The sequence below is a fragment of the Mucor velutinosus genome (genome assembly GCF_035048745.1).
Source record: "Mucor velutinosus strain NIH1002 chromosome Unknown tig00001564, whole genome shotgun sequence".
Lineage (NCBI taxonomy): Eukaryota > Fungi > Mucoromycota > Mucoromycetes > Mucorales > Mucoraceae > Mucor > Mucor velutinosus.
This window is the reverse complement of record NW_027041906.1, coordinates 3,716,726-3,740,016: the sequence shown is the minus strand read 5'-3', so window position 1 is coordinate 3,740,016 and position 23,291 is coordinate 3,716,726. Positions and strand designations below refer to the sequence as shown.

Below are 23,291 nucleotides of genomic sequence, written 5' to 3'. Positions count from 1 at the left end.
AGACGGAAGAGTTATTCTGACCAAGCTATCACTGGTTAACAATAACATGCCTCCAATTTACATTTTAAATATCTATGCTCACTCTGATGACTACAGGGCGAGAAATCACTTGTTCGACCAAATCATCAGTCTCCTCAACTCCATGCCTGAGATTATCCCTTCTCTCATCATAGCCGGTGACATGAACTGCTGCTTCGACTCCACAAGCCAACGCTATAATCGCCAAACTGGAAAGCCCAAAAGTTTCATTGAATTTTTGAACACTCACTTTTCAGATTGCTTGAACCAACCAAATTTACCGCATGATTACACTTTTAGACGTGGATCGTCTCTTTCCACTCTCGACTATATGTTTGCAGGCCGCGATGCTTTCTTCAAAATGAGTGATGGTGATATCACATTTCTCTCTCAAGAATGGACAGACCATGCCTTGTTAACCAAGACATACACTACCGGCATGACTAACTGTGGTAAAGGTGTTTGGCGGGCCAACCCCTTTCTTGCGAAGAACCCTATCTACGTCAACAAATTAAACACTGCTATCTCTAACTACGTTGAAACCAAATTAGATCCTAACCTATCTGCTCAAGAAAAATGGGACCTGATTAAGAAGAAAACTAAGCAAGTTACTCTAAACTTCAGCCGCACTCACTGTTCATGGAGGAAAGCTAAAATCAAGAAGTTACAGAGCGAGAGGAACAATTTGCTACGTAGGTACCGGGATGATTCCGTCTGTCTTAATCTTTTGCTTTCTCCTGTCGAAAAGGAGCTATCCCAACTCCAACAAGAGATAGTTGACGTCCAACGACTGAGAGCAGGACAGAGATGGCACGAGAAGAGTGAAAAGTCTCCAGGTTACATCAAGCAAACATTAGCGGAAAAGGCATCCAAGCGAACAATCTCTAGCCTAAAGCATCCTACTTCCGGGGAACAATGCTTGGAAACTAGTACTAAACTTGACGCTGCCAAAGTCTTTTATCAAGACCTATACACCGAGGAAGAAATTGATCTCAATTGTGTGGAAAGAATGCTACAATATATCGACAAAACAATTCCAGCTGAGGACTCACAGGACATCATTGAAGACATACCTTACGAAGATATCATTCAAGGATCTCGAAGAACGCCAAATGGTAGTAGTCCGGGCCTGGATGGTATATGTTACGAAATTTTGCACCTTCTAGTAATCAACCCGAGCTGTGAAGCGATTATTCTGCAAGTGTTCAACGATGCTTTATCACTAGGCAAATTCCCAAAATCCTGGCAGGAATCATGTATTGTGCTGCTACCAAAGAAAGGGGATATGACTGACCTTGGCAACTACCGTCCAATAACCCTAATAGCCTCTGATTGCAAAGTGTTTACCAGACTACTTAACTCACGAGTCATAGAGGTAGCAAGTGACCTTATAGGCCCCCACCAAAGTGGTTTCCTGAGAGGTAGATACATTGGAGACCATGGGATGTCGTTGAAAGTGATTGTAGACAATGCACGTGAAGCAAGATGGAACAATTCTGGAGAATTTGTCGAATATGCTGGGATTATGCTGGACAACGCCAAAGCGTATGATAGGGTACATCCCCAGTATCTATCCAAGGTCCTAGTGAAGTTTGGTTTCCCAAAACAGTTTGTCCAATGCATCTGCAAGTTATTCTTCGACAACTCCATTTACGTGAATGTCAATGGCTTTTTAACAGATCCTATCGAGCAAAGACGCGGCATCAGACAAGGAGACAGTATATCACCAATGCTGTTCAACTTGGCTATTGAACCATTTCTGCTATCTGTGACCAAAAGTACAACTATCTCGGGGTATAGTCTCCAGCACGTCAAGCCTATAAGCAAGAGAACAAACAGTTGGGTGGCTCCTCCTCCATTGAAAGTACTCGCATATGCGGATGATGTCCTGACTTTCGTCAAGTCTCGGGCAGAACTTCTTGATCTGGAAGAAAGATTGAGAACTTACAACAAGGCCTCGAACTCCAAGATCAACTACGACAAGTCCGTGGCCTTCCCTCTTCATGGTGGAAGAATGACAAGCCAAACTGGTGGCCTAATTCAAGATCATGCAACAAACAATCTCAAAATCAAATGGTATGATTCTACGTCTACAGGATTTATAAAATACCTAGGTTATCCAATTTGGTTCTGCAATCAACAAAGAGACGTATACATCGCTAAACTGCTGGGTGATATCACTACTGCTGTTGAAAGGTTTGCAGCACGACAAGTCTCACTGTACGGCAGAGCGAATATTGCCAACACTATGATATTGTCCAAACTATGGCATGTCATTCGGATCGTTTCCCTGCCCAAAGACACAGTCAAGAAGATAACCTCAATCATTTATCAGTTTGTAATGTCTGGCTTGTATCCACCTCTAAAGGGCAACTCTCTCTTCCTACCAAGGTATCAAGGCGGTTTAGGACTGATTGATATAATGGCGCAACAAAAGGTTCTGCAATTCAGATACCTGAACGCTTTGCTGACAGAAAACAGCAACAACATACCTGGTCTCACGTATAGGCTACTAGTGGATTATTTGAAGATGTCGCACGACTCACCATCGCACATAATCCCTATACTGTTCCAAACGGCTAGATACAAAAACCAGTTAAGAGGCTTCCACCCTTATCACATGATGTTCGAGGCAATAGATACTTATATGAAGCATTCCCCATTCTCACTCGCTTGGTCTGTCAAACCAAATGTCATGACACTCTTGTCATTGCCAGTGCTGGAAATTCTTGATTTTGTCAATGAGGAAGTAGCCATGGGATACACAAGCAGAGACTCGATCAGGGAGAGTAAAGTTCATGACTTCTTCCACGTCAACCAGGAAACAAGTACTCTGCAGATAAAGCCAAGAAGTGAATGCAAGCGACCAAACATTAGGAATCAGATAGAAAGAGGTCTTCTCTGTGGGAACATCAGATTGGAATCTTTCGCGGATACAAGAAACATGGAGGCTCATCTAGACCTACAGCCTTTCGTTGCTATGCTTAACTACCAAGACCGCCCAATGCTTCAAATGTCAAACAAATACTTGAGATCAATTATGCTGGACATACACAACCTTGATGTTGGACGAAAGTTCAATCATACCATCAGCAAAGTCCAGTGGAAACACTTCTATCATCAAAACATGCATCACTCTGTGAGAAATGTCTGGTATAGAATGATACACAAGCAATGCCCGAGCAAATCAGCTCTTTTCGTTCGACGCCTGAGGAACGTCGAAGATGACAAATGTACCCTCTGCAATGATACTGAAGATGCCAAACATCTCATGGTTAGCTGCCCCCACAAAAACGACATTTGGTCCAACATCTTTGAACAATTCCTGGGATACCCCAAGGTTGCTAATCCACAACAAGTATACCAATCTATAGTTAACTTAAACCTGAAGCAATATTTCATCTACAACCTCGATATCAAGATTACAATCTTCGACCTGTTTGCTGCCACCATTCGTATGATATGGAGATTCCACCTCCTACAAACATTCGAAGGAGTGCCATTTGATACCAACAATGTCACCAACAAGATCAGTGCTGAAGTGATGAGATTGTCAGATCTCAAGCATCAATATTAGTAGTAGCTTTAATAGATTTTATATATGGCAAGTCACTTTGTTACATACACTTGTCCATCATTTGATGTTCTTATTATAATGTATATTTACTAATAAATAAGCAACATCCATACAAAAAAAAAAAAAAAAATTTTCATTGAAAATTAAACGATCGCGTTTTTGACCTTGATAATGAAGACTTTTACTATGGTATATATTAATTCAAAATGTTTCTATCGATCTAACGTAACCCCTAAAATCATCTTTGTGGGACTTTGATATGGAAAATCTCGACTTTTTAGCCAGAAACCTCGTTTTATATTTTCGTAAATTACTTGATACGTTTATTCAAAACATTTATATTACTTGGTACCATTGGATGCGCCTTGAAAAGTACTTCAAGAATGTATTAGGAAGCATCGGATGAAAATTACAATTTATATAGTCGAATATCACAAAATAGTTCAATCGAGTCGAAGTTTACTGACATTTGGCCAATCTAGAGCAGACAATAAGCTTGAGTTTAAAATTATTTTGGCGGCTGGTGAGGCAGGCTGACAAACTCAATAGCAGCCTTTTATCATGAAGGCACTACTACTAGATGCTTCTGAAGCCAATGGAAAGTAGGAGGTGAATTTGATAGTACCATCGTTAATCATACTATTCTCTTTTGAGTCTTGCATCTAATGATACCAGCCCACTAATATACTTGCAAAATCGTCTTTCCTTTTTTCAATTTCAAAAGTGTGTAAATCTATCATGATATGATAGTGTAAAGTGTCTCAGGGCAAATACAAGTGGACTATTGAAAACTTATTGAACTGCCACAAAAAGGGTTTGAAGGCTTGGTACAAGTTTATCCTGAATTTAACCGCAAAATACAATACCCCTCTAAAGAATTGCTACGTAAAAAGATTATTTCAACAATCCCAAAACGCAAACTGGCCATCATCACACAGAAGAAGATAACAATCATTTTATAATCTTTCGTTTTATAAATGAACAGGCTTTTTAAGAGGTTTATAGCAAAATTTATTCAAATTCCAGTAACAAAAGAAAAAAGGCAAGAAATATATGTATACAGCTGAATTTAAGAAGACCATTTTATTCTATCATGGCAGCTTCTTTGCGTGCAGCGATGGCTTGTTGATTGAGAAGATATTTGAGTGTATATTGGTTTGAATCACATCTACATAAACAGAGCATAAGTACATTATTTATACAAACAGGCTTTCAAACTTACAATGTAGCAATATCATCTCTGACACGATTCACACCCTTATGCAACGCTCTAAACACTGGCTGGAATTGACCACGGTGGTCGCGAAGGTATCTTCCATGAGCTGTCATGACACTGGTGACCCATAACAAATGGAATTCAATGTGTGGGCTTGTTTCCATGTGCATACCCACAAATGTTAATAGCTTAAAGAGGTACTTTTCAGGCATGCTACGAGCAACAAGGTCCACAGAATCTGGAGGAACGCCTTCGAATACAGTGTGTAGTAATGGTTTTTCGTTCAATCTGAATGCCATACAGAGCGACTTGAGGTATTCTTTTTCACCAAGGGCTTCAATCACAGTTTCTGGTGTGATATCAATCTCCAAATCAAATGGGTCAAAGAGGATATCTTCGTCTAGGGAGTAAATCATGAGACCATCTGTTGTCGCAGCAGCCCATGATCTGCCTGTGGGAGAGAAGCGCACTGCTTTGGATTTGATTTCAGGCCTTGTGTTTCTAACAGAGAGATCGCCGGATCGTGTGCCGGGTAGAGAAAAGTCTACACGCTCCTCACGGTCAGATCCTTCGTCTTCCAGCTCTTCCAAACTGCCGAATTCTGTCATGTATTTCGAGTTGAGCATTTCTTGAGTGCCGTCTAGTGAAAGGTTCTTGGAGATGGTGAATTTCTTGATCAAAAAGGAGCTTGCCACATCGTAAATACAGATATATTTGCTGGTGCCAGAGCCAATCAAACTTGTGCCATCAGCTGTATAGCAGATGCTGTTGAAGCATTTGCCCGAGGCAGCATTATCAGATGAAGTACGATCATCCTTCTTGCGACCACCCATGATATCCTTGCGACCATCAATGGTGCCAACAATATTTGCTTCTTGAATGTCCCAGAATGTAATATTACCATCCAAAGTGGCAGCAGCGATCTCCTTGCCATCGGGCTTGAATGCCACAGCCAATACTTCTGTCTGGTGAACAAGGGGCTCAATGCTCTTGGTGCGACCAAATACATCCCAGGTACGAGCAGAATGATCCCAACTACCACTCACAAGCATCATACCCGTAGGTGAGAAAGCCAATGAACTGATGGGGCCTGTATGACCAGCCAAGATATCAAGCAATTTACCAGTCTGTACACTCCACACGTAGATTTCAAATGTATCCATGGTACCAGCGCAGACAATTTCACCACTAGGATCAACGGCCAAAGAAGTGAATTGAACAGGATTAGGGCTAGTGAATGTTCTGAAATTACGATAACGCACCAAATCAAATGCACGCACCGTACCGTCCAAACTAGCCGAGAACAGCACCTGCCCCTGTTTAGCAAACTCAACAGCATTGACACCACTGCTGTGCTCACTGAATGTCACAAAACAGAAACCACTTGCTGTATTCCACACCTTGACTTTACCATCATCGCCACCAGTCGCTAATGATTGTCCGTCGCCTGAATAGCTGACTGAATTGATATCGTAATAATGGCCTTGCTGCTTCAACACATATGTTTCGGATTGCCATTCCCACACCAACAATTGACCCAGGGCTGCCGAACCGAACGCAAGCCATTCACCAGTAGCGTTGATAGCGACTGTGTCAATCTTCTTTTGCGAAATACTCAGAGTGTGAATGGTGGTGAAATTGGGCACTTCGTAGATGCCAAACAAGCCGTTAGCAAAGCCAGCTACAACGAGATTGCTGGCAGCAAAGAACTGTGCTTCGGTGACTTTGATGCTGGTGCTGTTGAAGTAGTTTTTCTTTTGAATTCTCCACTTGACCTTATCCACACGAACAACCTCGTTTCCATCTTCATCCACTTCCACCATCTCTGTATCAGAGTCCTCATGCATGGCAGCATATGTCGAGTTTTTCCACTGGAACAATGATCCGTCTCTGCTGATAGAGTAAATCTAATGGAACTGTGTGTCAGTAACGCAATGCTGCAGTCAGTCTCGCTCTCTTGCGCTTACATTCTTCATGTCTGCAGAAAACCAAGCATTGACGATATAATCACGATGGCCTGATAGAGAAGCTGGCACGAAATCGATGGATCTATCCACTGTAAAAATTCTGCATGTCATGTCCTTTGAACTAGTGATGAAGAATCTGGAATCAGGACTCCAGTTGATGTTGGTTATGGCATCATGATGACCGAGTGCTGTGAAATAGAGCACAAAAGGTGCGAATTCTCGAGTGTGGCCGGGTGCTTTCCAAATGTTGACAGTTTTGTCGCTTGTGATGGCAAAGTATTTGCCATCAGGGCTGAATTGAATGGCTCTGGCTCTCGTTTTAAAGTTCATGTGATGGAGTACAACTCGACGAGGTAAATTAATCAACAGTGCTCTGCCATCTAGAGATTGAATTCAGCGTGAGTTGGTTTCTCGTCTTGATCGAGTAAATCGACTCGTAGTTTACCTTTATCGACGGTAACTAATAATGTGCCGTTGGGTGAAAGTGCCATGCGGTCAATGTTTTTGCGCATTTCAAAAGGAAGTGTGCATGAGGTATTGCTGTGATGAATGCATGTTAGCGTGCACATGAATTACATCCTAGTCATACGCTTGGTCTTACTTGACGAGATCAAACATGGACACACGGTTGCCTACGGGACTCAATACTGAATTACCATCGGGTGTGAACAAGACATTGGCGCCTGTATACACAGTGCCTAATAAATTGGAAAACTAGATGTGAAATGATCCATGTCAGCTTTGCTGATGAGCGACATGAATATGATCTATCCTCACCTTGTAAGATGATTTCATAACGAGAGCAGTTTAAAACAAGGAAGAAAGGAAAAAAAAAAAGCAGCACTCGCAAGAAAAAAAGGTTTTGCTTTAATTTGACAGGTGGTGGCTTGTGTGTAGCTTTAAAAGCAGTAGTATCAGCTTCATACGGCCCAATCGCTCAAGGTATCAACAAGAATGAAATGCGTTTTATTTCTGCAAAACTTGACTTTGATCAAAAGATAAAACAGAGATCGATTCTCTTGGATTACTAGACTTGATGTGATGATCATTGGTATTTTGTGCAGCAGCCGTTGATGCTGATGACGACGATGCTTGTGCTCTTTGGGAATAGTATTCGTTTTTCAATGCATTTGCAGCAGACATGTTTCTCATGTGCGTTGCAGACGTGGGTGCTGTCGTCGCCTCTCGGATATGGCTCATTGTATGTGGATTCAAGTCGGATCTCTCTCGAAAATCGTTCCTAATACGAGTCATCAGCCTACTAGTTCAGGCAACACTGCCCTCTCGTCCAATTGCTTACATGATCTGCCCCAGTGTATCCAGCTTGTTCATCAGACTCTTCAATGCCATCTCTTTCTTGTTGAAATAAACGAGATTTCGCTTGTATTCATCTTCTACATCACCTGATGTTTGTATCACTGGCAGTCTTGTGGTTTGGAAGATGTGGTTACAGCACTGAAGTGAGAGAAATGCTTCTTTTATATACATACGACATATCATCAATGGACTCCAGACTGATATGTTCAGTTGCTAGTTCAATCTGCTTTCGTCGAATCACATCGACTTCTTTAAAAATTCGACTTGTATCACGACCTAGAGAGATGATGAGTTCAATGTGCAAGCGACCCTCTCGTTGCTTATTTACCAAACACTCTCAAATCATCATTAGCATACATCTCATCCATTTTTTCGAATTGCAAGTTGAGATTGGACTGAACATCATCAGGGTGTGGCATTGGAGGTATGCTTGTAGTTTAGTAGCAGAAGAAAGAAGTAGGAAAATGCAAACTGTGTGTGCTCCTGATCAAATAATTGAAATCCCTCAATCACAAGCTTTTACTTGAAGCGGTGTCTCTCTCCTGTGAGCATCCAAAGCATGATCAGCAATTAATTGCCAAGACGCTTTAAAACCACTGTGGCCTGGCTTCTCTACGATGCTCCACCACTGTATCAATGGAAACAACTTATAAGGGCAAGCAATGTACTTGCATCACCTCTTGCTAGCCAGAAATAGGCAAAACACAGCATACTTTGAGCGCATTTGAGCCGTCATTTCTCACGTTAGAAGCCACTTTAGATCGCCAGAATAACACCAAACAATTGCTTTCATCTAGCACATACTTTCTGACGCCTTTGCTCAACTTTTTTTTGGGATCATCGAAAATCGAGCAAAACCCATGAGTGATACCCCATGGTTTTTGTCGAAAATCAAACGATCGCGTTTTTGACCTTGAAAATGAAGACTTTTACTAAGGCATATATTACATCAAAATATATGTCTTGATCCAAAGCGACCCCCTAAAACTTTGTTTGCGATAACTTCATATGTAAAATCTCGACATTTTCGCCAAAAACCTCATTTCATATTTCTTGATATTGCTCAATGAGTTTATACAAAACACCCCTCATATTCAGTATCATTGGATGCGTCTTGAAAAGTACTCTAAGAAAGCTTAAGCGCGCATGAGATAATTCGCACAATATACATAGTCGAATCTTGCAAAATAGATTAAATAAATCGCAAATTGATCAATTATTCCCATTTCAAGACGAAAAATTACATGTCGGACATTACATTATTTGGCGGCTGGCCACTATGCCATGCTCATCATAAAGGTAATCAACGATGATCATCGAAAATCTCATTCATGCCAGCCTATAATTTGTCCTTTTGTTAAGTTGCTCTCACACATTTTCCTTGGCATTTAACATTACGGAAAATTGCATCCATTGCTTGATTATAGTTATGCTACTATAGTGTACACAGAGCAGGCTATAAAAGCCTCTAACCTAGAGGTAACCAATGCTGTTTAAAGCCAACGAGAGTGGGAGTGTGAGTCAAAAAGGTACTATAGCTTGGTCTAGATACTTTTCTTTCTTCTGCTGTACAGTTTTGCTTATACAAACTCTTTTTTTTTTATTATTATTATTAAGGCTTTAAAAGTGCCTGCGGCATATTATGTTCTGATGTTAAGCAGGCTTCAGACAAATGCATCAAGGCGTGCTTTATCTTCCTCTGTGGGCTCCAAAAGTGGAGGAGGGCAGTACCCAGCAGGTGCTCCTCGTTTTCTCAAAATGTACTTTATGCTTTGAAGCAATCCAGTATCCAATACCACCTGAATCTTGGGCACCAAAGAAGCCAACAATTCCTTTCCCTTTTCAATTTGGTCCATATGCAAAAACTCTACTGCTTGCTTCATCTCCTTTGGAAACACATTACCTGCAACAGATGTGATTCCAGTATAGCCTTGCTCTGTGTAGGCTTCAGCATACTCTTCATCTATGCCCGTAAAGAATGTGTGCTGTCTAGCCTTGTCGCCCAGTAATTGCTTGACCTTCTTGACATTGGCAGAGTCACCAACCTCTTTTAAACCATACACGTTGGCAGCAATACTTGCAATACTTGCATACGTCTCGGGCTCAATTTGAACACCATTGCCAGCAGGATTGTTGTATAAAAAGATGGGCAGTTTGATGGATTTGGCAACATCGATAACATATTGCTTCAGCTCTTTTTGAGATGGTAAACGGTATGGAGGAACACCCAACATGATACCAGCGAATCCAGATTTTTGAGCAGCTTGAGCCAACTCGATAGCATCTTTAGTCTTGAAAGCAGCTACACCTGCATACAATGGGTAGTCCTTGGAAACAGTGTCACCGACGATTTGATACAATTGCTTTCTTTCAGCTATTGTCATACAGTGCTGTTCACCTGTGCTTCCACTAATCAGCAACCCAGGTGCTTCCAACTTGTGTATGTAGAACTTGACAAGCTCAGGAATGGATTCAATGCATAAATCCCCTTCTTTGGTGAAAGGGGTCACCATGGCGATAGAGTAGGAAATGAATTGTTGTTGTTGCTGTAACATTGTATGCTAAATAGAATGTGAGATCAAGAAGAAAAACCCTTTGAAATTCACATCAGAATGATTCATTTTTTATATGCGAGCATTTAGCGGGGTCTTCCGGATGTAATACTTTTCAAGTGTGTTTCACTGCCGTAAACCAGGACGTTTGATTATAGATTTGTACATTTTATACGTGATGGCATGTGTGTAGGTTTGCTGTAAAAGGCAGTTGGCTTCATAATCGAAGCATGGCTCCACTCTTGCAAGGCGAGATGCCATCAATTTGATATAAAACATGAATGACATGCAAATCCAACCCCCCAGGATGACAAATCAGAAAAATTTACACATGCTCTATAAAGAATGCTGATTTAACAATCAAACTCAATTCTAAACATATCTGCTTTGAAGACGGATCAGGTACCTTCCTTACTCGTTGGTGGAGGTATTTCTCATATCGACAAGCTGTCATTCAAAAAGCATCTAATCTAAATCCATTCAAATGCTGATATATCATGGCACTGCGATATGGGAGAATATGCTTATACTGCCTCGAAGCTGCACTGTCAAGTAGTACAGTAGATCAACCTGTCATTTACTTGCTATAGAGCTAGATGGATCTTTGCAGTCATGGAAGGCAGCACTGTAGTCTTGTCATTCCGTCGTTTTTCTAGAGATGATCTGTCAACCACAACCAGTCCCCGCTAAACTTTCCTCACTCTCTAGAAAAAAAAAACCCTTGGCATGGTGAAACCGACAGAAATCAACAATGCAAACTTTCTGTTTAGTTGCAAGCATAATGAAGCATTACTGCGGCGTGAGTACAATCATGCTAATATGTACCATCCTGTGTACCTTGAAAGGTTATTCATATGATCGGTAAAACAAATTTGCGATCTGTAATAACATATGGTGGCAGTAGATGACCTCCATCTATTATACACCTTAATTCAAAGCAAGAAAAAGGGGCGAAATCTAGAAAAATCTCTTTTTTTTTTTTTTTTTTTTTTTTTTTTTTTTTTTCTTCTTCTTCCTTCTCTCTCTTTTCTTCGCTCCCTCATTTCAGCGTCTAATGCGGCAAGAAAGACTCAATTCTTTCTCTTCCAATGATCCCATTTTCAATCAACAAGAGGACGACATTGAAGAGCAAATTCATCAGCAAAATGCAAAAACAGTAGATACATCGACTTACAGCTTTGACAGTGTGTTTTTCAAGCGGTTTGCCCGGCTTTTAGGTATTCTATTCAAGAGTAGCCGCTTATATAAACCATGGTCCACCAAGAAAGAAGCTCGCAAGCACAGTTTATTCTGGCTCTACATTACCTTTATCACTCTGGGCGTCAGTTACGAAGTGCTTGTCTACTTTGTGGGCATGATACCAAGTCAATTTTACTCTATTTTGACCAGCAGAGATGCGATTGGATTCTCAAAGTACATTCTACCCTGTCTTTTGCTTGTTTTCAGCACTGCTACCGTAAGTTGTTGACCAGAATTCGATCTCGCACCCTGTTTTATTTAGATCCAATTTTAGTGCAAAAGTTTACTCAACTTTATGGGCGGTCTCTTTGCATTGAAGGCAAGAAAATTGCTGACAATTCACTTGCAAAACAAGTACATCAAGCCAAAATCCATGTATACCCTTGTGATGAATCATGAAAAAGTGGATAACCCGTAATATCAACATTTACGTTGTGATCACATCTCTGTGTAACTTACCACACAATCTTATTTTGTTTACAGAGATCAACGTATTACTCAAGATGTCGATAAGTTTGCAGAGACGTTGCGTCAAATTGTCACGAACCTCATTATTGCACCTGTCATGGTTGTCTACTACACATACAAATGCTGGATCGTCACTGGATTTGCTGGACCTTTGTTGATCTACGTCTACTTTTTGCTGGGCTCATTCATTAGTCGCAAGTTTATTCAACCCATTGTCAATGCTGTGTTTTTCAAGGAGCTGCAGGAAGGAAACTTTCGCTATCTTCATGTCAGGCTGAGACAGTATGCTGAATCCATTGCTTTCTGCGATGGTGAAGAGGAAGAGAATGGCAGAGCACAGCACAGCTTGGAGACACTGTTGACATATCAACGTACCATTGTAAACAAAGAGCTTCCCCTGAAAAGTAAGTTGGAACCTGTCAACAAGTGTGTCCCCCCCCTCCCCCTGAAACGCTCAACATTCTTGATTTAGTGGCAAATGAGAGCTTCTCTTACTTGGGGTCAATCCTCAGCTATTTAATTATTGCTATCCCTATCTTTGCTGGCGTGTTCGATGGAAAGGATGCTTCTGAGCTGAGTGCTATTATCAGTGCAGTATGTGGAGTTGAGAACACAATGTAAGAAACAATATTAATATGAGATTGCTGTAGAACTCCTTTGTCGCCATGTATTTGATCTATTTGTTTTCAACCATCATTGAACAGTCCACCAAATTGTCGGATCTCGCAGGCTTTACTGCTCGTGTGGGTGAGCTGTTGGAAGCATTGGATCAAGTTGCTGTCGAGATTGAGAAAATGGAAACCGAGCATCCCGTTAGAAAGGAAGAGCAAAGCGATACCATTGAATTCGAGAATGTGTCCTTGTTCTCTCCTCGATCAAAGCTCATTGTGCACGATTTGAATCTCAAGATTTACCAAGGTGATCATGTCGCCTTTGTTGGCCCCAATGGATCTGGTAAGACTTCCATTTTGCGCGCGTTGGCTTGTCTATGGCCCTGTAGCGAAGGCAGAGTACATGTCCCCAAGGTCATCATGGGGAAAGATATTATTTTCCTTCCTCAAATGCCATACCTCATTGAGGGGTCGCTGAGGGATCAGATTGTATATCCAAATACAACACCAGCTGCTAAAAGTAAGTGCTTGGTGTTGGGCTGGTGATGTGATTATACTAATCCAAGCGTGCACAGTTACAGATCAAGAGATTGTCCAGCTACTACAAAAGGTGCGTCTTAGTCACCTGTCAGGCTTGGTGAAATCATATGATACTGTGTATGGTCAGGAGTGGTCCAAGATGTTATCTCCTGGTGAGCAACAGCGATTAGTGTTTGCTCGTATCTTTTATTGGAAGCCGCGATTTGCAGGTATGCTTGGTATAGATTGCTGACTATGGAAATGTCACTCAATGCTCGGTATCGTAGTTCTTGATGAAGCAACTAGCGCAATGGATAAGGACACGGAGGACTATTTATATGAAGCACTGATTAATATGGGAACCAGTGTTATTAGCGTGAGCCATCATCCAAATGTGATTGACTACCATAGCACTATTGTTATTTTAGACGGGCAAGGCGGATACACCATTGAGACCAAGGAATCAAGCTCATCGCTGGTTGCTGTGTAGAATTGTACATATAAGAGTCAGAACCCCTTTCAATTTTATTGTAGGAAAATCAAATCAAATCTCAAATAAATACATTATGAAAGAGCTCATCGTAATGTGAGAGCACATAACTACAAAACTGAAACAATCCTATAGTGAAAAAGTACCTTTGAAAGTCTATTCGTCAATATCGCCAAAAGTCTATTCATGAGGTTGCTCAATCATGGACAGTATTACGAGACTCTGTTGCCAAACTAGTCCTACAGGAAATTAGTCTAAAGTCTCCACTACCAAAATTCATTGTCGACAGCTACTATACATCCCCTTTCAGCATATTCGATATTCAATAAGCAGCAATGCTGCTCGAATCCAAAGACAGCAATAAACGTTTTGAGATTGAATTGGTTGAAATATCCACACTCAATCTAATTCACAATTCCTGTATCTTTTTGCTTTTGTATTCACTACTGCATTTCGAAAAAAAAAGGTGAGCGTGTAGACCACAAGTAGATGTTTATCCATAGACTGACAGGCAACTACATGTGTTAGCGATGATTACAGATACCCAACTTACACTGATTGCCAACTCTCTTGGTGTCATTACTATGGTTTTGATTGTCGCGTACCATTATATATCAGTCAATGGCAAAAGCAAATCTTCATAAACACTCATTAGCAACAACAACAACAACAACAACAGCAGCTACAGTCTATCAAGCCTTGTTAACATCAACATTTTATTAATAATAGTACAAATAAAAATCTACATATGTAACTCTCGTTTCAACTCCAAAAACCAGCCAACAGCTTCAGTTCTTCTCATATCAGAAATGCCAGACCCGCTAACAGTTTCAAACAGAATCTTCATTGTAGCCTTCTGCATGACACGAGTTTCTTGAGCCAAAATCAGCGTTCTAATTTCATCCAAAATAGATGGGAAGAAGGGACCCAGCGAGAGAGGTTTGAGTAGATCAATCAATGCCGTGGTATATTCGTTACGAAGTGGAATGTCCTTTTCCTCATTAAGGGAATGAATCTTGAGTATCAATTGATTGACTGTGAGCCAGGCTAATGCATCGTCCAGGCCACACAGTGCTTGTATTAAAGTGTTGAAGCCAAAGCGAAATTGGTCTAGATTCATTGGCTCGGGAAAGTTCTATCAGGTTACATGTTGGCTGTTTGAACTTGTATTACGCATCGAGAAAAAGAAACTTACATCGATCAGTATCTTGGCATAGACTCCTGCCAATTCTCGAGAAACGGGTTTTTCAGCTATAAAGGCAGTGATGACAGCCGTATGAGCACTTTCATACAGATCCTTGTTTTCAATTCGCTTCCACTTGAGAACGGGATAAATAACAGGCAAGATGTCATTTTCCAGCACTTGATCATCCACATTGGTCATCACTTGCTCGATCAAGTCAGTAAAGAAGGTCAGACGAGATTGCTTTACCATGGACAACAACTCTACAGTGGGCTTGTCGTCATGCACAAACTTGGAGGGAGCTATGATAGAGTGTTAGTATCATGTCCCCCCCTAATCACACATTGACATACCATATTCCTTGAAAGCCAATGACAACAGTCTGTTCAACTCGCATTGATTGTCATCATGCAACAAATAAGCAACAGCATTTGTCAACGTATCTTGATAGGCTTGACGACCTGCACCTTCTCCCAGATGCTCAGTGATAAAGTTAAAGTTGGCATACACCGAGATGGTGTCTTGAGCAGCGTGAGGAACCTGAATGAGGCCCTTTCCATCGGGTATATCGACAGCCACAGCCTTTAAAATGACAGTAAAGGCAAATGTCATGCTCTTGAAGACGGTCCATACAGCGTTCTCCAATTCCTTGAAATTCTTAGCTTCATCAGGGGTCATTGATTTGTCTGCTGTGTCCATAATGTATTGATCCCAGTCAAAGAACACATTGTAAGAGAATCCAACCAGGCGATCCAAGAGGGCTTGCACTACATCAGCAGATTGCTCATTGAGCAAAAGAATTTCTATTATTTTGGCCATGGCTCTGGAAATACGGCCAATGTCTTTAAAGAGAGGCTGGTTGACCAATTGAGTCATTTCTTTTGTGATCTCTGGCTTATTTTGTAGTCTGTGAATAACATCGCTGTTGTTGAAGGTGTAGGGACTGGTCAATAAGCTTGCGCCAAGTAACTTGAGGAGCGTAGAAAGGTTCTTCATGGCAAGTGTCAATTCAGATGGAATTTGTATGATGCATCTGCAAGCAAAGAAAGCAATCATGTCTAGTAAATGAAAGATAAGTCGATTGTGCTTGCTTGATCTAATCCGTCCTTTACCTTGGTTGATGGCAACATCATGAACATGCTCTGGGGAAGTAACCTTGTCAACAGCCATATCCAACTGAGTGATGAATGCCTTTTCAGCATCTTGTCTTAGGCCAAGCACCTTTTTTGTCTTCTTTCCTTGATTAAACTGCAACATGCGTCTGTGTATTCTGATCAGAACAATGACACACATACACACACTCAAGCATACAGCCACTACTTACACTACACCGGCCAACACGGCTAAACATGTGAAATTGATAGCTAATGTCTCTGGTTGATCCTTTACAACATCCTTGGCCATATTGACAAGCGTCGCTAAGTCAGCTTCAGCTCTACTCTGGGGCTTCTCCTGCGATCTGATATCTACCACATGCTCAATAGCCGTCATAATCGCACGGGGACCATCTGCTCTCTTTGCGCAATACTGGATGTGAGCATGTAATAGGTTTCGGCAAGACTCCACTTCAAAATCATTGAGGGCGTTTGTTTGAGCCAATGCGTGCGCTACACCTGCATCCAACGCTTCTGACAAGGCGTGTATCCTCTGGTCGTCGTGGCCCAAGGTGTACAGTTCCAATACTTTTGTCATGCCTTCCAATAAAGTGATATCCTGACTCTTTCCCATCAATGATACCCAGCCAATCCATGCGTCTTTCTGAATCGCCAAATAACGGTTGTCTGTTGACAAGAGCAGTTCCAACAAGGTGTCCATGACAAGCTTCAATCTCGAATCATCCACTGCGTTCAAGCGACGGAGCCAACTGGAGAATAAAGTAATGATGGAGGCAAGGCCTTCCAATTGTCCATCCAGCATGAATCTACTCTTGAATGCAATCAAGGTATCTAGGAATTGTGGCGTGAACCATGAAGTGGGTAGATCGCTGCTATACTGTGCCAGTTGCTTTAAACTGTTGATCATCTATATTGGAGTTATTTCAGCTGAGTCATAGTATTTTGTTAGCAAAGCATGCATACCTGGGCTGGCGTTAGGGTTGAATGCTGCAAGATGTTGTAGTAGGCATCCGACAGCATCTTTGCCAATTCCTTAAGATCAGGCTTGTTGTTGTTGTTGTTGTTGCTGCTGCTGCTGGCTTCTGGCTGTGGCATGATGTGATCTGAAAAGAAGAGGAAAAAGAGTATGAGAAAAAAAGAGTTGCGTGTGGAGTTTTGTATCAAAAACAGTGTGCTGTCATTGGTCCTCCGTGAGTAACTTGACATGGCATCAGAGGTATAAAATTGGACGCTACGAGCATTGCAAACTGATGGATGAAGCCAGGCAGCATTAGCACTTCTCATTGGCAGTACATGGACGTGTTTGATAGAGTGCCATTTGCATTTCATCTTGCTAAAATTCAGCGCTGATTGATGGATACTATATCAAAACTTGTGCCTGATTTTTAAAGCATACATTGATCATTTGGATTTGAACTCTAAACAATACATTTAAGCTGTTTGAAGATACCACATATCCTATAGACCAAAGTAGGCATGGAAAGTATGAACGCATCACCTGTATTCAGCGAGCAACCCAAAATCCCGGAGCGGTGGCACAGATTTGTAACCGTGGATACACTCACACTCCTCTGGCTATACATTTCATGCGATTCTTGTCTTGGATCTTCGGTAAAACAAAAGTTGCACCTGTCATTCAAAAGCAGGATGTTACAAGAAACCGACGAAAAAGATGCCTCTTCTGACAGCCCAAACAGGAATTTGAGCTAGATAATGAGAGCAGAGCATGTATGTCCTTTGGTGCTTGTTAGGGTGGTTTGTACGAGTTCAAAGTGCTTTGCCATGATGATACATTGCGAAGTAAGTGTAGGGGTTTCAAAGACATTTGATATAAATATCATGCCCAGCAGGCTAGGTGATTTCCCACTCCCTTTCTTTCTCTCTCTCTCTCTCTCTCTCTCTCTCTCTCTCCCTTTATTTTCTCGTTTATTAACTAAAAGTTAAGCTTGATATAGCACTACATGCAACTTCCAGTAGATAATCCACAGTCAACGCTGTTGACTCTACATGATGCCATCACTGATTCTCCAGTTTACCGGTCCACAACCCTTCATTTCGACGACCAATTGGATTTGCTGGAAAAATGGTTAGAGTCGTTGTCAAAGTATATGAAACTCTATGTGGGTCAACTGAATAGTAAGTTGGGGAAAGAGGGAGCGTTTGATACGATATGGACTATGTAATAATCATAAATCCCCTCAGAATTCAACTTGGAAACCAACACATTATGTAAAAAAGTTATTCCGGTCGGTATTGATGACTCCATGATAGGTATAAACTTGATAGAGGCTTGCGCGCTTGCCACTCATTCACTCACATACTCAATCTAGACCCTAACTTTACTGGCGCTGTAATCAAGAGCTTTTCAGATGCTTTGCAAACGGGTTTAGCTTTCAAAACAAAATTGGTATAGTATAAATATTTGCATGGCGCATAATGAATGGGAGGAGATGGGGCTAAGCTTCTTTGTATTCGTATAGGTGTCTGACCTCGAGGACAGCTTTATTCAGCCCCTTCAGCTCTTTGTCAAGACACACTTGAAAGATTTTAAAGACTTTAGAAAGCAGCACGAAAAGACATTGGAACGATACGATGCACAACTGTACAAATACACAGCACAGAGCAAAACCAAAGAAGCCTCGGCAGTAAGAGAGGAAGCATTCAGGTTGTACGAAGCAAGAAAATCTTATGTGCGTATGTCTGGGCAGCATGTTGTACGTATTTTGCATTTCCGATCTCTGTTGGAGCATTTCCTTGTGGAGCGATTTGCGTTGGCGTCCTCGTTTCATCTCAAAGACTTTGAAGGAGGTTCTGATTCTTGGTCAAAGTTGCAATCCAAGTTGATTTCCTGGAAGCAGTGGCTGCTGGATGACAAAGATACGTGCAACTACCAACTGGATCAGCTGCAGTCGTCTCGCATTACGCTGGAAACAAAGTTCTTGAACGTCGTGCGTCCTGCCCGAGACTTGGAAAAGTACAACATCAATGCAAACCAGCAAGCCAACAGCAGACACTCGCTGGATTACTCGTCCGTCATCAACAGCGCCAATCAGCCGAGCCATAAATGGGGCTATTTATTCGCAAGAGGCGCACGAAATTATTGGAATCGAAAGTGGTTCTTTTTGTATGATGGATGCTTTGGCTCGTGCAATGTGAATGCCTCCAACAGACTGAAGGGAACAATCACCATGGGGGAGCGTGTTTCGGTCTTGCTGTGTGACATCAAGCCTTTGAATGATGTGGATCGACGATACTGCTTTGAGGTCATGTGTGCTCACCAGTAAGTAGCATGTGCATCTATATATAGGATATGCCTCATTCATACGTTGATAGGCCGCCCTTCATTCTGCAGGCTGAGACGGAAGAGGACATGCGTGAGTGGATGGGCGCATTTGAAAAATCAAAGCGACTCATGCTGCAAACTGAACAACTGGATTATAAAAGCGGAACTTCTACTACAACTACTGCCATCAATGCTTCGTCGGCCACGGATACAGATGCAACACTATTGAACAACTCACCTCCCAAGGCCAATTCAGCTGCCTTGACTGCCAAAGCAAAGCCTACCACCATGCTAAACGAATTGCCTGCCGTCTCGACCCATAGTTCCTTGATCGACACTGGATTGGAAGGTTCATCAGAACAGCAACAGGCATTTCAAAAGCCTTCCATTGTCATGCTGTCTACTACTCCGGAGAACGACCAACAATCATTAAGTCAGTCTACCTCTCTCACTCCTTTGTTGGTATGGGAAGCCTCGCGTGCCTCACTGAACACCTCACCGACTTTGCCCACATCAACTCCTTCATCTCCTGCCACACAATCTTTTTCTGCAGCCGCTTTATCCTTGGATGCAGCGTTGACTGAGTCAGATGAGGCGAATCAGAATACGAATGGAACGAACGGCAACAGTGCAGTGAACACCGGTGCAACTGGTACAAGCTCGTCATGGGGTATTCCATGGGCTTTGGTGCCTAGCATGTTCCAAGGTGGCAGCACAGATGATATTACCAGCGAATTACCGCCTACTCCTGGTTCGCCTAATGTACCAGCAGTAACAGATGCAGAGGGACATCAGATCATTTGGCCCACACGAGTAGATGATTCCAACGTCCCCAAGGTGGAGTTATCAGGCTATCCGTCTGATTTAGATGCTCGCAACAGAGAACTGAGACATTTGTTTGGTGGTGTTGGTCCGTCTGAAGTTGTGTTGACCAGTAAGTACACCTAGTATCAAGTCTGCCAACGTAGCTAATGAGTGTTATTTGATAGCCTTCATTGGTTTATTGAAAAAGAAGCCTTTGCATGACACCAACGAGTCCAAGGATGTGGAAACACCCGCCTCACCAACAGTTGCCAACAATCCCGTCGATTCATTGGAACAAGAATTCAACAGTCAGCTTCCTAGCACCATCAAAGAGCCCTCGTCTTCGTATGGTTATTCTTACACTGGCCGTGGTTTCATCACCCAAGAAACATTTTGGTTCTACAGCTGTGTGCTTATGAACTGCGTGAATACAGTGGCTATTCGATTATGTGATATCAAGACGATTCGTTTGATTCGTGATCCTTCTGTTGCTAATATTGGCACCAGCTCAAATCTAGCACTAGCAATTGATTTAGTCAGTAGTTCAGGCACAAACGATGCTCAAAGCCCCTTGATATTCACGACATTGATGGATGATATTGAAGTGGTTGCAGAAAAGCTCAAGTTTGCAGTGTCAAATTCTAAAAGCGCAGAGGTAAGCTGACTATTGCGTACGGTACTAGGTATGGTATTCACCCCCTATGCACACAGCCTGAACCTCTTCAAACAATCTACGATGTCATCCATAGTCTGTCAGCAGTAGTCAACAAGAGCAAAGGCACAAATCAAGTCAGAACCATCATCAAATCAGCCACTGATCCAATTCGTTCTACATCTGACATCACTAGCAACAACTCGTCTACTGTATCGCTCAACTCCCTCTCCTCTGCTAGCAGCACACTCCTGGATCCCAATGTCTCACCTCTACCCAGTCGATCCAGTGACCCTAAAAAGAAGACACCAAAGACACCTCGCAAGTACTCTGCTCCCGTCCAGCCTAAATCTGGAGCATTAGCAGCAGCCATGATGGCCGCCACTGTCGCTGGTGGAAGTGGTTTCCTGGATGCCAGAAAGGGAATTCAAGAAGAATCACGCGGTCTACTTAGAAACAAGCGATCCAAAGCTACCCTACAATCAGAAGAGAGCGACATTCCTCCTGTGCCCGTACCAAGCTCTAGCTTGGCTTCCTCTGCTTCATCCATGGTGAACGTTCCCTCCAAGCTAGCAGACAGCACCACTCTGAAGGACGTTACTGCAACAGAGGTACCTGAGGCTCCCAAAGTCAACGATCGTAAGTACATGTGCTGTTTATCAGATTCCAGGCAAAAGTCTAACATAAGTATAATAGCTCATGCTGTGCCAAATGATTTCAGCCACCCATCTGGACCTGTGAGCTGTGGATGTGATAACCACCTGGATAAACTGGAAGCAGAAATTGAAGTACCCATATCAGCAAAGCATTTGTTTTACATCATGTTCGCAGAGGAGAACCCTCATGCTATTGATATCTGGGAGAAGAAGACGGTGGAGAACAAGAGCAAAGGTAACAAAAAGTGCCCAGCTTGAAAATACACACATGGCTCATGCCTGTAGAATAGATCTTACCATGACACCATGGCAAACTGTCGACGATAAAAAGGAGCGTACACTCAAGTACATTATACCTGTCAATAATGCCATGGTCAAGTTAAAGGAAGCTGAGGTCGTGGAAAAGCAAGTGATCGAAAAGAAGGATGATTATTTGTGAGTATTGCAGTGGTCTCCCAAAGAAAACGTATTGACATAACCATACATCCAGACGCTACGTCGTTTTGACATCTACAAAGACTGCTCAACTGCCTTATGCCGACGCATTTGTGCCCTATGTCAAATACTGTATCACTTGGGTGACCCACGATCATTGTAAACTCGCTTGCCACACTGGCGTCAAATTCTTAAAGAACATTCTAGTCAAGGGCATGGTCAGTAAGGCTGCCTCAAAGGGCATGGCTGAAAACCTGAGCGTGTTTATGCCGATTGTCAAGCAAGAGGCTAGCAAGCATACGCATAGAAAGAGAAGCGGTAGTAAGGAAAAGGCGGATCAAGTGTCACTGAAGCGTATGGGCACCATCAAACGACTCACTGCCAAGGACGCATCCGAGTTGACAGAAAAGGTCAACAAGGAAGAGCCCTCTGCTGGTGGATGGTACGGTGAACTGAAGAAATGGGTGACCATGATTCAAGATTTGGCTGAAGTTGTGCCATTTGCTGTCAAGGTGGGCATTGCCGTTGTCATCTTGCTATGGTTTATGTTTAGTTGGCTTCGTGCTGGTTCACGGCAGCAGTCGGTAGTGCCCAAGTCATCATCGGAACAAAGCCCACAAGTTGTATCTCGCGCCGTGTATCTGCGCGACATCAATGAAGGATTGTTGAATGTTGAATATGAGCCTGCTTACGGGCATTCAGAAAGGTAATGAGTAGTAGAATGGAAGCAGCAACGAACATCTGACTAACTTGCATGGTAGCTTCCGATCATTCCTTGAATCTAAATCAGGCAACCGTACATTAGGGGCACATCCTCACCGCTGGTACAGCTCTCATCACCATCAATTTGCTATCGAGCTTTTATTCAGCAGAGAGCGCTTGGCCATGCTTCGTCATGATACCTTAGTTTTGTTCCAACTTGTCAATGAAGTGGATGCCCAGCTATTGGAAAACGAATATACAAACTGGCTGATGGATACAAGACTTCAGTGCCGTGCACCAGATGCTGATTACGATGGGCTTCATTGCGATGATGTGAAACGTCAATTGAGATCATTTCCCATAGGCACTTATCAGAAAAAGTCTAAATAAATAAAATGGATCAGTGTGCAGAACAGTAACCTGTCCAATACTCGATCCGACTGATTGGATTGACAGGTCCCGTTGGATTGTGACCTTGGGGATGTGA

General features: G+C 42.3%; 7 protein-coding genes across 7 annotated transcripts; 3 read left to right on the top strand and 4 right to left on the bottom strand.

Moving 5' to 3' along the window:
* Nucleotides 1-46: 46 nt before the first annotated feature.
* On the top strand, nucleotides 47-3,595 carry ATC70_011523 (uncharacterized protein; the record flags this gene model as incomplete). The annotated part of the gene is made up of 1 exon (XM_064830713.1): nucleotides 47-3,595. One exon carries the CDS (start codon nucleotides 47-49, stop codon nucleotides 3,593-3,595), a length of 3,549 nt encoding a protein of 1,182 aa, XP_064683215.1.
* Nucleotides 3,596-4,678: 1,083 nt separating this feature from the next.
* Nucleotides 4,679-7,573, bottom strand: STR3 (cystathionine beta-lyase; the record flags this gene model as incomplete). Its single annotated transcript, XM_064830712.1, has 6 exons — nucleotides 4,679-4,763; nucleotides 4,818-6,718; nucleotides 6,779-7,158; nucleotides 7,224-7,318; nucleotides 7,380-7,492; nucleotides 7,556-7,573. 6 exons carry the CDS (start codon nucleotides 7,571-7,573, stop codon nucleotides 4,679-4,681), a joined length of 2,592 nt encoding a protein of 863 aa, XP_064683214.1.
* Nucleotides 7,574-7,744: 171 nt separating this feature from the next.
* Nucleotides 7,745-8,514, bottom strand: ATC70_011521 (uncharacterized protein; the record flags this gene model as incomplete). Its single annotated transcript, XM_064830711.1, has 4 exons — nucleotides 7,745-8,018; nucleotides 8,079-8,204; nucleotides 8,269-8,371; nucleotides 8,424-8,514. The coding sequence occupies 4 exons, from the start codon at nucleotides 8,512-8,514 to the stop codon at nucleotides 7,745-7,747; spliced, it is 594 nt and encodes a 197-aa protein (XP_064683213.1).
* A 1,245-nt stretch (nucleotides 8,515-9,759) lies between these two features.
* On the bottom strand, nucleotides 9,760-10,650 carry ATC70_011520 (uncharacterized protein; the record flags this gene model as incomplete). Its single annotated transcript, XM_064830710.1, has 1 exon — nucleotides 9,760-10,650. One exon carries the CDS (start codon nucleotides 10,648-10,650, stop codon nucleotides 9,760-9,762), a length of 891 nt encoding a protein of 296 aa, XP_064683212.1.
* Nucleotides 10,651-11,701: 1,051 nt separating this feature from the next.
* Nucleotides 11,702-13,974, top strand: ATC70_011519 (uncharacterized protein; the record flags this gene model as incomplete). The annotated part of the gene is made up of 7 exons (XM_064830709.1): nucleotides 11,702-12,103; nucleotides 12,161-12,300; nucleotides 12,370-12,758; nucleotides 12,827-12,948; nucleotides 13,005-13,485; nucleotides 13,541-13,714; nucleotides 13,772-13,974. 7 exons carry the CDS (start codon nucleotides 11,702-11,704, stop codon nucleotides 13,972-13,974), a joined length of 1,911 nt encoding a protein of 636 aa, XP_064683211.1.
* Nucleotides 13,975-14,716: 742 nt separating this feature from the next.
* Nucleotides 14,717-17,367, bottom strand: GPX2_2 (Glutathione peroxidase 2; the record flags this gene model as incomplete). Its single annotated transcript, XM_064830708.1, has 6 exons — nucleotides 14,717-15,109; nucleotides 15,170-15,459; nucleotides 15,511-16,215; nucleotides 16,270-16,418; nucleotides 16,482-17,179; nucleotides 17,236-17,367. 6 exons carry the CDS (start codon nucleotides 17,365-17,367, stop codon nucleotides 14,717-14,719), a joined length of 2,367 nt encoding a protein of 788 aa, XP_064683210.1.
* Nucleotides 17,368-18,233: 866 nt separating this feature from the next.
* ATC70_011517 (uncharacterized protein) lies at nucleotides 18,234-23,194 on the top strand (the record flags this gene model as incomplete). Its single annotated transcript, XM_064830707.1, has 11 exons — nucleotides 18,234-18,408; nucleotides 18,475-18,543; nucleotides 18,603-18,679; nucleotides 18,753-19,552; nucleotides 19,606-20,489; nucleotides 20,545-21,014; nucleotides 21,071-21,650; nucleotides 21,708-21,902; nucleotides 21,958-22,102; nucleotides 22,158-22,808; nucleotides 22,864-23,194. 11 exons carry the CDS (start codon nucleotides 18,234-18,236, stop codon nucleotides 23,192-23,194), a joined length of 4,377 nt encoding a protein of 1,458 aa, XP_064683209.1.
* Between the last annotated feature and the right edge of the window lie 97 nt (nucleotides 23,195-23,291).